At 40.4% G+C, this 14,803-nt stretch overlaps 1 protein-coding gene across 1 annotated transcript in view; it reads left to right on the forward strand.

Annotated features, from left to right (window-relative positions):
• The window catches only part of FARP2 (FERM, ARH/RhoGEF and pleckstrin domain protein 2), a 205,809-nt gene that overhangs the window by 148,451 nt on the left and 42,555 nt on the right, over positions 1-14,803 (forward strand). The window contains exons 17-19 of the mRNA XM_077488426.1: positions 1,880-1,955; positions 8,853-9,090; positions 14,673-14,803. Coding sequence (XP_077344552.1) covers positions 1,880-1,955; positions 8,853-9,090; positions 14,673-14,803 — 445 coding nt within the window. The remainder of the gene's footprint in view (positions 1-1,879; positions 1,956-8,852; positions 9,091-14,672) is intronic.

Raw genomic sequence — 14,803 nt, forward strand, 5'->3', positions numbered from 1 at the left:
GAGTTTTCACACATTTGTGAAACATTATAGACTGGATCTCACTTCTGCCAGCGATCAGGCGTTTGGCAGAAAGGTCCTGCAAGCTGTTGTCCCGCCCTAAGGGGTAAGTCTCTGTTATCCTCTCAGGTGCTGTCCTGAAAGACGCCTTGGGAAAGACCAAGTTAGACTTACCGGTAACTTGTTTTCCAGAAGTCTTTCAGGACAGCAAGCATCCCGCCCTATGGTATTATATTATGCTACGCTGTGACTAACGTATGTGTTTATGTGTTCCAGCCGGGGCCGGAGGTTCTCTTCTACAACTGATGTGTGGTAGGGAGGCGCCTCCCTTTAAAGTCTGGAGGAAGAAGGTGTTTCCTAACGAGGAGGGTGGAGTCGCTATCTCTCAGGTGCTGTCCTGAAAGACTTCTGGAAAACAAGTTACCGGTAAGTCTAACTTGGTCTTTTGAACGAAAAACGAAATAAATAAAAACTAATTTCGGGAGTAACTAAATAAATTAAGTTTTCGGACGAAAATGAAATTCCGAAACGAAATATTTTACTCTGCACATGTCTAATGGGTATATCTAGGAATACACCATTTGATGTTCTTACACTAATAAACCTCTCTTACAAGGGCCCCAAGTAAAACCTCAGAGCAATAAAAGGATAATATCACCTATATTGCCTGGGAGAGCCTCTCATTGTAGCCAAAAAATTAGAATGTGAAGTGTTGACACATCTGTCCAACCTCAATTGCGGTAGTGCAGTGCTGGTACCCACCATTGCCTTTTCAACTTGTTCAAAAGATGAGAGGAATGCATCTGTTCTGAAAATGGAAAAGGACTGATTGGGACATTATTACACATTTGCCATGTTACTGGCCAATCTGTTTATGTGATAAGTATTTGTCATTTTCAATGTGCTCTTAATGCAACTGCTTGATGAGCTAAAGTAAGCATTATTATTATTATTATTATTATTATGACAGTTTACTCAGCGCTTTACAACATTAGTACAGACAGTTTTAATAGTAGGACACTTACCTGTCCTGAAGTCCAGCGATGTCAGCACCGCAGCTGATGTTTCCATCAGCAGTTGGGTGCATGCAGCCTCCATTGCGAGTGAGGGAACCCGGCAGTGAAGCCATAACTGCGCATGCGTGAGGTTCCGCTCTTCTCTCCTACTGGCCTGGCGTGTGGGGAAGAAGGAGGGAGCCCGGGCAGTGACGTCAATTCCCGTGGCTGAGTGGGAACAGGATACTTGTGAAAGACAGGTATCCTGCCCCCAAAAGGTGCCAAATGTGGCAATGAGTGTAAGTTCTATTTTTGGCTGGAATTCCGCTTTAAGCACTCTGGAAATTAGGTGGGGGGGGGGGGGGAGGGTCTATAAGGTAGGTAGATCAGGAAAACAAGATTGTAATGAGTGAAAAATATGTTTCAATAAGGCCCGGTTCACACTACTCCGACATGAACGTCCCACGACTTCTGATCCGATTTTGCCCTGCAACATTGGTCAGACTTTAACAGGATCCAACTTGAGATTTTTTAATACGTTTTGTAGTGCTAACGTTGTCTCTGAGCACAAGTCGCATGTCACAAGTGGGATCCGTTAAGATGCTGATATAACTTTGATGGGCTGAAATTGGACCAAAGTAGTGCAGGAAGCTTCTCCAAAGTTGGACCAAGATAAAGCATACCAGTTAAGACGGCTCTCATAGGAAATCATTGATTTATACACGTCATGCGACATGTCAGAGTGTATGTCGCACCAGTGTGAACCGGGCCTTAGTCAGGCAGGTATTATGTGCTATTTGAAGAAAGCTGCTTATAGTGCTTCTACATATACTGTATATAGTGTTTGCTCTTCTTACTCTTATGTTTCTATCTCATGTTGCTTTCAGGGAAGGAAAATCTGCACATACTAAGGACATGCAAATACTTGGAGATTTCATGTTAAGGAAAATGACTGCCTTGCGGGTGAGATTATGAGTATGTACATCTGTTTCCTGTTTTGTTACTGAGAATTTGTAGCTGACCAAATCCATGGTATACAGTACAATATACAGGTTATATGCAGCAGGGAAAGGCGATCAGTGATTAACTGCATTTATTTTTATAGAGTGAGGAAAAAATAGAACCTCTGTCAGGATCTTATTGCTGCCTACAGACCCAGTACGAAAACCTTCCCTCTTTTCTTATCCCACTAACATTATCACAAAGGCAGAACGTGAAGGGAAATCTCCTTACATAATGTAGAAAAAGACTCGCCCAAGTTCTACCTCGTGTTTATAGGATGATGAGCGTAATAACTGTGCTCAGGCTATTGTGTTCCATACATCAAAATTGCAAAAGAAAATGCCGGCAACTCGATTGCTTCTTCTTAAATCTTTATTGAGCACAGGCAGCAGTGCAACATCAAAATGCTTAAATTTTTCGGCAAAAGCCTCTCCTTACATAGATGACAATAAAAACTAACAGTGGCTCTAACGTTTTCATTCTATCCAGGATAAATAATATTTAGGATACAGTTCCACTTTATGCCAAACCATAAAGTGAATCCAAACTTTGCAACATAAATAAAATTGCATCCTATATTATACTTCAAAAGACTGAGGGTCCATTTACATTAAAGTGATCTGCTGTACTTTAATGTATGTCCGTTAAAGCACATTACAACACACGGTCACATCTGTTGCATTATTGCAGCCCTTTTATTCTGAGTGTACATGCATCACAACAGATGAAGACATTTTTTTTCCATTAACACCATGTATAACAATATACATTGTGTGTGTGTGTGTGTGTGTGTGTGTGTGTGTGTGTGTGTGTGTGTGTGTGTATGTGTATATATAATATATATATATATATCTCTTTCTTGGTCTATTGAAAAAAAGACGACACACAATCTCCAATGCAAAGGGTTTACTTCAATTTCTTCGTAACATGTTAGGATGTAGCAGCTACTGTACAGTTACAAGCATACCCGCACTTCAGACACTGCAACTATCTGCAACAAGCATCATACCTATATGCCAACACCACAGGGTGTGTTCACACAGGTGTAACCCGCATCACCCATTCTAACTTTAATTAACCCATTCTGTATTGTATTTACTCTAAACTAAACAAACTAACAATCACCATTCACCGATAATTAATTCTACTACTCCACTTCTCCCTAAAGTTACTAATTAACTACACAAACACATATATTTACATGGAATCAATATCCATTACATCTTAAAACGTGATTCCTTTAAACATTCGCTCATCTCCAAGCACATTCAATGTCTTTTATCCTGTGAGTTTCTGTTCTCACCTAAAAAAGAAAAAAAACATAAAAATCAATCATCATATCTATTATAGAAACAAGTATAGATCATAATCCCTGTTCATCCCATTGGGATGCAAGGATTGTAATCTATTTATCCACCATACCTCTTTGTTTCAATTTCAAAATTCTATCCCCCCCCCCCCTCCCTTTGTCTCTGCACACTTCTTCCAGTATCATGAATCTTAAATCCGAATCTTTATGACCCTGTTCTAGGAAAGGCTTCAATACTGGAAGTCCAGGTTGTTTATTCCTAATGGTGCTGCAATGTTGGGCAATTCTGTATTTAATCTTTTGTGTGGTTTCTCCTACATAGATCAACTTGCATGGGCAAGTTAAAATGTAAATTGTTAGTTGACTGACACGTATGGAAACCTTTTATCATAAATTTCTAACCACTGCTCGGATGTATGTAATTGTCACCTTTCATCATCAAACTGAAATTAAGGCAAGGAAAGCAACCATTCCTTTTCCTGCCTAAAAATGCTGTTTTCATTTCAAGTTTGTCCTACAATCTGACTGTACTAGTGTGTCTCTTAATGTCTTATTCCTACGGTATGCTTTTAACGGTGTCTGCTGTAAATCTTCTATCTGTGGGTAAGCACCTTTTAGCAAGGGCCAATGTCGTTTAATGATTCTAAAGAGGTCTTCACTATAGCTGTGGAATTGCATGGAAAAGGGCAATCTCCTCACCTCCTGTTTGTATCTCCCCACGGCTATCTTTTTCTCTCCCTGTAATATTTCCCTAATTTTGTGTGAAATTATATTTTTGGGATATCCCCACTCCCTGAGCTTATGACACATCTCTTCAAACCTTTTTTCTCTAATGGCTTTGTCTCTTACACTGCATTTAACCTTACAAAGTTGGCTCCGTACAATGGATTTAAATACATGGGGTGGATGGAAACTATCAGATAAAAGCAATTGATTCCTGTTGGTAGGCTTGGTAAATAAACCAGATTCTATCAAATTGTTACCAATGAAAATCCTAGTATCTAGAAATGTAACTGACATGCCTCCCACGTGCATCTTAAATTGAATATTGGGACAATACTCATTAAGCATTGCATCAAATCGTAGAGACTCCACATTGCCCTGCCATATAGAAAATACATCATCAATAAAGTGCCACCAGGTGGCGCAATGTGTTTTTTAAATAAATCATTTTGATTTACTTCTGTTCGAATTCATTCATAAATGCACAAGCAAATGGCGGTTTAACGCTGGAGCCCATGGCAACTCCATTGAACTGTACATAAAACTGATCCTGAAGTAAAAAATATTTATTGGACAAAATTACTTGAAACAATTTCTCAAACATTAATATTTGCGGTTCTGAGAAGCTGTTGCTTTCTAAAATCAATCCTATGGCCGCATCAATACCTGCTCGATGCAGGATGGATGTATATACGCTATTAACATCCCAGGTCACCAATATTTCATCTCTCTGATTGTATGCCACTATGTATCTTCGGCAATGTATATAATACTGGGATCCATGTATGACTAGGTTAGTAGAAATTCCGTTCATGGATCCCAGTATTGAATACATTGCCGAAGATGCACAAGGACAGCAAATCTCCCCCTGGGCGTCCCATTGTCTCAGGGAGAGATTCAATTTTTGTACCCTCTGCACAGATTTTGGATAAAATCCTGTCCCTTTTGGTGAAACACACAAAGTCTTATATAAAAGACACTAATGATTTTTTTGCATAAATTGAAAAGTGTACCACAGTGTCAGGGAGATTAAGTATTGGTGACCTGGGATGTTAAAAGCTCATACACATCCATCCATTGAGCAGGGATTGATTAGAGAAAGCAACAGCTTCTCATAACCACAAACATTAATGTTTTAAGAAATACTTTCAAGTCATTTTGTCCATTAAATATTTTTTATTTCAGGATCGTCATGGGCTCAAATGTTGCACCGCCATTTGCTTGTGCATTTATGAATGAATTCGAACAGAAGTAAATCTATCAAAATGATTTACTTAACACACATTGCGCCACCTGGTGGCATTTTATTGATGATGTATTTGCTATATGGCAGGGCAACGCGGAGTCTCTAAATAGATTTGTGGAATACTTAATGAGTATTGTCCTGATATTCAATTTAAGATGCACGTGAGAGGTATGTCAGTTACATTTCTAGATACTAGGATTTACATAGTAACAATTTGATAGAATCTGATTTCTTTACCAAGCCTACCGACAGGAATCAATTTGCTTTGGTTTGATAGTTTCCATCCACCCATTTAAATCCATTGTACGAAGCCAACTCTGTAGGGTTAAACGCATTGTAAGTGACAAAGCCATGAGAGAAAAAAAGGTTTGAAAAGATGTGTCAGAAGCTCAAGAGCGGGGATATCCCGAGAATATAATTTCACACGAAATTAGGGAAATATTACAGGAAGAGAAAAAGATAGCTGTGGGGAGATACAAACAGGCGGTGAGGAGATTGCCCTTTTCCATGCAATTCCACCTCTTTAGAATGAAACAAAATGTGTCCCTTACTAAAACATGCTTACCCAAAGATAGATTTACAGCAGACACCGTTAAGGCACGGTTTCCACTAGTTCGACTTTTTATGCGATTTGAGACTGAAAAGTCGCATGACAAGTCGTACCCCTTGATTTCCAATGAGTACCTTTCATATCTGTGCGACTTCAAAGTAGTCCATGCACTACTTTTGGTCCCACTTTGATGCAACGTGAGGTCCATAGACCTCAACAATACACAGGCATTGCTTCAAGTTGCGGCAAGACATTGTGGTAAAATTGCTGCAAAATCGCGCGACTTTGGGGTTGCAATAGTGGAAACCTAGCCTAAACGCATACCGTAGGAATAAGCGACACACTAGTATGGTCAAATTGTAGGACAAATAATCTTGAAATTAAAACAAAATTTTTAGGCAGGATAAGGAATGGTTGCTTTCCTTGCCTTAATTGCATACAATGCAATTTGATGATGAAAGGTGACAATTACATACATCTAAACAGTGGTCAGAAATTTATGATAAAAGTTTTCCATACGTGTCAGTCAACTTACATAATTTTACATTTTAACTTGCCCATGCAAGTTGATCTATGTAGGAGAAACCACACAAAAGATTAAAGAAAGTATTGCCCAACATCGCAGCACCATTAGGAATAAACAACCTGGGCTGCCAGTATCGAAGCATTTCATAGAACAGGGTCATAAAGATCCAGATTTAAGATTCATGATACTGGAAGAAGTGTGCAGAGACAAAGGGGGGGGGGATAGAATTTTGAAATTGAAACAAAGAGGTATGGTGGATAAATAGATTACAATCCTTGCATCCCAATGGGATGAACAGTGATTATGACCTATACTTGTTTCTATAATAGATATGAGGATTGATTTTTATGTTCCCTTAATAATCGTATATTAAGATGTGATGGATATTGATACCATGTAAATATGTGTTTGTGTAGTTGGTAACTTTAGGGAGAAGTTGAGTAGTAGAATTAATTATTGGTGAATGGTGATTGTTAGTTTGTCTAGCTTTGAGCAAACCCGTAGTGTTGGTATATAGGTATGATGATTGCACACAGTCTGAAGAGCAGATATGCCTGTAACTGTACAGCAGCTGCTACATTCTACATGTTATGAACAAAGATTGTGTCCTGTCTTTTTTTTTTCGATTTTAATATTGGGAGCCCACAGTGATGCTGCTCCAGGAGAATAATGGACACGACACGAGAGATGTAACTCACCCCATTACCAGAAGATATTATATATATATATATATATATATATATATATATATATATATATATATATATATATATATATATATATATATATTTAAAACGATCAATGGGTGGGTTACCTTCCTTTCTTTTAATTCAATTGTCAAAGCACAGTCAAGGTGGACTCCCAATCCTCCACCGATATTTAAATTGTAGGAAAATATGGGACTCGTGTTTCACGGCAATTCTTTACTTCAGTTTCATTCAAACAGCAAGTACAACAAATGCAAGGCACTGCACAGTTGACTTTTTTGTGGCAATAGCACAGTAAAGGCTTGCTTCTGGCAGCTCAACCATGCAGCTCTTTTTTGTTCAAGTATCGTTGAATTGTGCTCCCTAAAAACAACCACACTGTCTTTTTGGAGAGCAGCCTGTATTTCTCCTGCGGTTACCTGTGGGTTTTTCTTGTATCCTGTGGAACTTGTGGCTTAAATCTTTCTTGATCTACCTGACCTTGGCTTGATATCAAGAGATTCCCAAATTTTACATTTCTTAATAAGTTATTAAACAGTACTGACTAGCATATTGAAGGCTTTGGATATCTTTTTATATAATTTTTCATCTTTGTAAAGTTTCATTACCTTGTTACACAGGTCTTTTGACTGTTCTTTTCTACCTCCTCATGGCTCAGTGTCTAGCGTGCTTAGTGCATCCATGTGAGAGCTAACAAACTCAGTGTCTGTGTATAAATAGTCAATAACTGTGATTTAAAAAGCCACAAATGTGGAAATATAACCTTTAATTGCCATTTTAACCTGTGTGCCACCTTCTGTGCCTGTAGCAAGGCCAAACATTCCAGGGTATGTAACGTTTTCATTAGGGCCATTTGGGTGATTTCTGTTGTTATGATTTAAAAAGGATCCCAGAAACTATGTGATCCTAAAATAAAAGACAGTTTTTGGCATGATCAGTCATATTTTCAAAATTAATGCTTTCAATATTAAACTTTGCAACATAAATATACCATGAAATTGACTCCAATATCATACTTCAAAAGACTGAGGGTCCATTTACATTAAAGTGATCCACTGCAGTACTTTAATGTACATGCATTAAAGCACATTACAACACACAGTTGCATTATAGCAGCCCATTTATTTGAGGTGTACTGCCAATGCATCACAACAGATGAGAAAAATGTACATGAAAACAAGTGTAAAAAAAGTGTAAAAGTGTACTTTTTGGTGACCTTTTAGTGTGTGTGTGTGTGTGTGTATGTATATGTATATATATTATAAATAAAAAGGTGGTACACAATTTCCAGTGCAAAGGCCTTCAATTTCTTCGTAACCTGTAGAATGTAGCAGTTACTGTACAGTTACGAGCATACCTGCTCTTTATCAGACTGTGTGCAACAAGCATCATGTGGGTTGGACACACGCACACCCACAAGCCATTCTGCTTAAATATGGGTCCTGGGAATTTCTAGAATGTCCTAGGGGGGGTCAGGTGACCTTAAATGACCTATCCTAGAGGAAGCTGAGAGCATATGGCATTTGATGGCTTTTTTTGGCTCACCTACTCCTCTCAATATGGTCAGCCCAGACTAAATTCTATATTGTGTTGACTGTTCAATTAAAAAGAGATGCTGAGTTTTGTTTCAGGTTATCAGAGACGTGCCACTGAGAACATACTTGGGCTAGGGACAAAGGGAACCTCGCATCTAGAGACCACTACATTAAAAGATGATGTCCCATCAGTGTTTGAAAAATCATGTTTTACATTCATTCATTTACCATCTCTTCATGTTTCTACTTGTGTCTGTTATAGACATTGCTCCCATCGTTGCATAAACTAGAAGAAGTCTTTCTGGAGATGCAAAGGAAAACTCATAGGAAGCATGAGATGGATGTTCTATTGCAGGAATTTGAACAACAGAGATTATGTTATTTGCCACTCAGCTGTCTTCTGTTGAAGCCTCTACAGCGCCCCCTGCAGTATGAAAAATTACTAGAGCGACTGTGTCGTCATTATCCACCTTCACACCATGATTACAACAACTGCCAAAGTAAGCTTTCATTGTCTACTGAATTAACCAGACAACATTCATATTCCAATTAATCATTAAGGCTATGCTTCCACTATTGCTTCCCCAAAATCGCGCAATTTTGTTGCGCAATTTTACCCGTGATTTTTTTGCCGCGACTTGAAGCAATGCCTGTGTATTCTTGAGGTCTATGGACCTCAAGTCGCGTCAGAGTGGGACCAAAGTAGTGCAGGGACTACTTTGAAGTCGTTGCGTCTTGAAGTCGCACAGAAATGAACGGCACTCATTGGAAATCATGGGGTACGACTTGTCATGTGACTTTTCAGTCGAATGAAAAGTTACACTAGTGGAAACCTAGCCTAAAGTGTTAACTGTAACAATAAACTTCTGTTATGTGTTTCCTCTGATTTAATATACTGTTAAGTGTTCTGTTGCATATGTTTGATAAGTGATAAAATACCTGTTGATTCTGATAAAATCAAAATATAACTGTACTTATAAAACTCACATTGTGGGAGGGTCTGCTGGAATATTCTAATACATATTGTCACTCTTACACGCTGCGCCCCCCTCATTAAGACCCCTTTCACACAGAGGCGTTTTTTCAGTGGCTAAAGGGCGAAAAGTAGCACCTGTAAAGCATCTGAAAAACGCCTCCCCTGCCACTTCAATGTGAAAGTCCGAGTGCTTTCACACTGGGGCGTTGCGCTGGCATCTTTGGAGCGGTGTATTCACCGCTCCTCCCCATTGAAATTAATGGGCACCACCACAGAAGCACCTGCAAATCGCTTCGGCAGTGGCACTACAGGGGCGCATGTAACCCTTTCTTCGGCCGTTAGCGGAGTAAAAAGCACTCTGCTAGCGAGCGAATAGCGCTGCTAAAAAGACGTTAAAGCACAGCTAAAACAAGCGGCGCTTTTCCGTTAGTGCTATCCGAGGCTCAGGGAGAAAAGGGTCTTAAGCTGAAAATGAATCTAATGAAATATGCAGGGATGCCCAGTCCTCTTACTGCTGATGAATCTTTGGGCTGAGGAAATAATAGCTCTGAGTCTTCTGTGAAGCTGCAGTGAACAAGCTCGCAATGGGGACCCGCTCCCTTCATCCTCTTCCTCCATCAGGAAAAGTTGTTTCATAGTATACAGTACATGTAACATGACCTCTGAATGGGGGCGAGTCTGATGAACCACAGGATTCTCTCCCATTTAGTGGTTCTATTACGAGCAGTGTATACTTTAAGACTATTTTTCAATGTGGAGAACGGGGCTGGTCTCCATTGGGAACTTGTTCACTGCAGCTTCAGCGAAGACTCTGAGCTATTAATCTCCATGCCTGAAATTCCGCAGCAGGGAGGAGGACTGGGCATCCCAGCAGTGAAGATTTTAACAGGCTTGTCTGTACAAGGTGGGACAATACTTCCTTACAGGTAAGTCAAGTCATTAAAGCAACAGAAATGCAGTATGGAGCTTAACTTCAACTTTAACCCTTATATTTTGGTGGGGGAGGGCTCAGTAACACCTAGAAGGCCCACAAAAAGCTGCTGCAACCACTGCTTGTCAGCTGTCTATTTACCATTGTGACTGTGATAGACTCACCCAGGACAGAGGCTTTTGGAGGGGATTTAATGCTACCCTCTTGCCTACCGACTATGGGCCCTGCAACTTGAGGGAGCTACAAGAATTTAGGAAGATGCTCTGTTATTTAATGCAAAAGGACATTATTAAAAAGGCCATGATGGTCTCTGTCAGTGGGGACTCATAGCAGATGCTGATGTTGGAAAACCACCTGTCTGGGACCCCTGCCATAAAGTGTTTATTGTAAGTAGGTCTGTTATTGTCTGAAGGAGTTCTGTGTTTATACTTATGATAATGTGTATTGTTTGTAGTTAGCTTGGAGTCGGCAAGTCTGACCTGCAATGTGACATCTGAGTCATCCAGGTGGTTAATTAAGGATCCTCTGTGGTGGGATTAGCCATGAGTCAGCTGTACCTCGTTGGCTAAACCATTGTGTGATGTTTTGGGTAAATATTTGGGTCATTGCTAATGTGGTGAGTGACCTCCTTCTCAAGTGTATAAAAGCCTATTTTCTTTTTCAAATAAAGATCTTATTCTGGTTTACTGCATAAATTACGCATCAGAGGCCCCTTTCACACTGAGGCGCTTGTAAGCTGCCAGTAAAACACTGAGCACTTTTGAAGAACTTTTGAAACACTTTCCATTCATTTCAATGGAGAGGGGCGTTTTTTCACCACTTTACCAGCGCACTGCCCCAGTGTGAAAGCATTCATCGATTTTAATGAAAATAGGTTTTCGTAAGATTTTCAGGCACTTTTTTTTAGTGTGAAAGGGGTCTAAATGTAGTCTCAGTAGAATCTGATAGCTCATTAAAGACTAATGGCATATGAAGTAAATAATACACAGTATAATAAAATGTTTGCATGTGCAACAAATCTGGGTTGTATACTCCTTTGAAACGTCTGCAGCTTAGAAAGAATGATATTTTGTATACTACATGAACTTAGAAGAATTTTGCATCTGGTGATATGAATGTATCTGCACAGGTGGTTTAGCTCACTCACTTATTTATTTAAGGTACTTGTATAGCGCCATCAAGTTACGCAGCTCTTTACATATACATTGCACATTCACATCGGTCCCTACCCTCAAGGAGCTTACAATTTAAGGTCCCTAACTCACATTCGTATACTAGGGCCAGTTTAGACAGAAGCCAAATAACCTACCAGCATGTCTTTGGAGTGTGAGAGGAAACCCACGCAGGCACAGGGAGAACATGCAAACTCCAGGAAGGTAGTGTTGTGGTTGGAAAAAAGAAGTGTAGAGCTCAATAACCATAAATAATAAAAAGAAACAATATAAAGTTCATAATGAAAGTTTATCTATGAAGAAAGTGGAATCAATCAGGATAATAGCCACCAAGGAGAAAAAAATACTAGGCCCCTTTCACACATGCGGACAGTATGTCCGTATTTCATCCATCCGTTTGCGGATGAAATACGGACATACATGCATCCCTATGGGATAGCGGGTGTCTGCGGATGAACATCCGCAGACACCCGCTATCGTCCGCCTCCGCTACTGTCCGATTCTGCAGACGGAGGAAAATCCTATTTTTCTATCCGTCTGCAGATCGGATGAACACGGACAGACGGGCCGTGCTCATCCGATCCCCATAGAGGAGAATGGAGAGCTGACAGGGCGGTCCCTGCACAGTGTGCAGAGACGGCCCTGTCCGCCGCCGGCTCAGCGGGGACAACGGAGAGATCCCCGCTGAGCGAGCGGATCATCACGGGGCAGATCATTACTGATCCGCCCCGTGTGAAAGGGGCCTTGGGCAGAATACACCGTGGAAAATGAATAAGGTAAGAAGCACATCACCTTTATCTTCACCTGAACTAACTGAACCTTACCATCATTGTATGGGCCATACACATTATATGTATTCAAATGATGAAGATGACGATCAATCCAAATTCAAGAACAATCCACTTTCCAGGTTATCCCAAAAGATCTCCCTCAGATTGGACCATAATCAGAAAATCCTAGGATCCCTTCCTCTCAGGCAGAATGTACCAGATATACTCCAATGCACAAATGGTGGCTCGATAATCATATGAATGTAAAAAGCAGAAGAATGCTCGTTGCGCAAACCTCTTATGAAGGGTATTTATTTGGAAAAAAAGGGTAATAAAATAGACTCCCATTTAATGTATGTCAAGCAAGCATTATGAAGCGACCAGCGCTTCTAACCATCAAGATGGCTGCCGTCTCTCCGTCCGCGTCACTAGTCTCTGATGTCACCCAACATTTCGTCTTAACATGCGTCTTCAGGGGCTTGATCCATCGACCCATTTTTACTGGTAGGCGAGAGTGATACCCACTACTCCACTGTGCTGCCCATGCTTCTGATTTATGTCCTTTTCCTGGACTGATCAAATGTGCTGTATTTAGGCTGTACCCACAACATTTTCTGGCAGATATCCAGCACTGTGGCATAGTCGCATTGCAAGTTCCACACCAGGCATTCAGCACAGGGCTGCAGTATGACTCAGTTCACCAATCAAGTGTCTGAACAAGAGTGTGAAAGGCTATATTTGTGTATGTTGGATTTTTTTTTCTGGCTTGGCTCTTGGAATTGAACTTGGCATATCCTCTGTCTCCTGCTATATGCACTTGCCCCCCTTTAAACTAAGATGGTATTTGTGATTTCTGATCACTGTCTGCTGCCTGTGCTGACCTATTTTTTGACCTGCAAACCACATGGGTCTGTAGCCTATCCAGGCCTCCATCTTATCCTGATCATGGCTATACCTGCGGATCTGAAGCTTTAGTTCTTTAGTTTCAGTACTGCTGGGACTAGCCAAATATTCTTGGGTGCCGAACTGTATTATCATTAACTATGGTGTGGACTAGAAGCTTCGGGGCTTGTGCCTTGGTTATTGTTCCCCGACGCTTTCTGTTGACCCAAAGATTTTCATTCATGACATTTTTTTTCAGGTCATGGATCACTTGGAGGTCAGATGCACCCAGGCAATTTTAAGTTTTCGAAGGATATATGCAATGTCAACCCTCCCTATATTTCTTGTGTGGCAGGTGTACTTTCAACAGGGATTTGCAATCCAACCTTTATTCTCAATGTATGTTCCGGCAATTCATGTTTTCTGTACTTCCTTGGTTTATCTAAAAGGTCAGCAAAACATGTACGTAGGTTTCCAGAGTCATTAAAAACTGCTGCCAGATTGTAGTTAAAATGCCATAGCCCAACACTAGGGTAGCTATACAGCTGTTACCGTAGCAAACATCCAACACTTCTATCAAAATCTATTGATTGGGTAATTAGAACCTCTCTTTTTATATCTGTTAAAAAAAAAATTCTAACACTATTGCATGATACGACAGTCTCTGTGCTCCAAGTTTCTATTAAGTAGGTATGTAATGATCACCCTTGAACTCTTCTCTGTATGCTGGTTATTATTCAGCACTGCCGTTCAGGTCTCTGCAGTGCACACCTATCTCAGTTACAAGTGCATAAGTAGACTGCTGGATATTCAACTTGTGCCTAATTAGGCTAGTTAAACAAGATAGTCTGGTCTACACATGCCCTGGATAGAGGTCTGTCTGTTTTTTCATGTCCTTGATTTTTCCTGTGATTGTCTGCATTGTGTTTGTCCTCAACCTGTCTGTGCTTATTCTAATAATGTCTGCAGTTGTCATTTTGTGCTCTGTTTACCTCTCTGGAAGATGGACTATTTAGTATTAGTTTGAATGTGCCTAATCTGACTGATTTCATCAATGTCTGCTGTTCTGCCCATCAGTCTGGGAACTTCATGTTCTAGTTCTGTCCTGCCTGTTGGCTGTTGCCCCTGGTGATGCAGTGGGTCTACCAATGTCTGACAGTAGCTGAAGCAATCATCTAGCCTGCACTATCCTGGAGAAGCTGTGGAAATCGTATAACCAATAGAATTATTGCTGTAGATCTCTAGGTGGTTTGCTCTGTACTCTCAGCTGTCATTCAGAAATTGAAATTGTTGCACTTTTCAAATAAACAGACTGGACAGCAAATGATAATGAACACTGTGTTTGTCACAGGGGCTTTAGGTGAAGCCAGAGCAGTGAGTTCTCAGCTTCGACACCGTCTGCTGCACTTGCAGAACCTACAAAGACTGGACCAGCTTGAGAGAGACCTTCTGGGAGGAGAGCACCTGTCTTCACCAGGTCGT

The sequence above is a fragment of the Lithobates pipiens genome, unplaced genomic scaffold, assembly GCF_037356315.1.
Source record: "Lithobates pipiens isolate NorthernLeopardFrog02 unplaced genomic scaffold, aLitPip1_a1.2 Scaffold_18, whole genome shotgun sequence".
Classification (NCBI taxonomy): domain Eukaryota; kingdom Metazoa; phylum Chordata; class Amphibia; order Anura; family Ranidae; genus Lithobates; species Lithobates pipiens.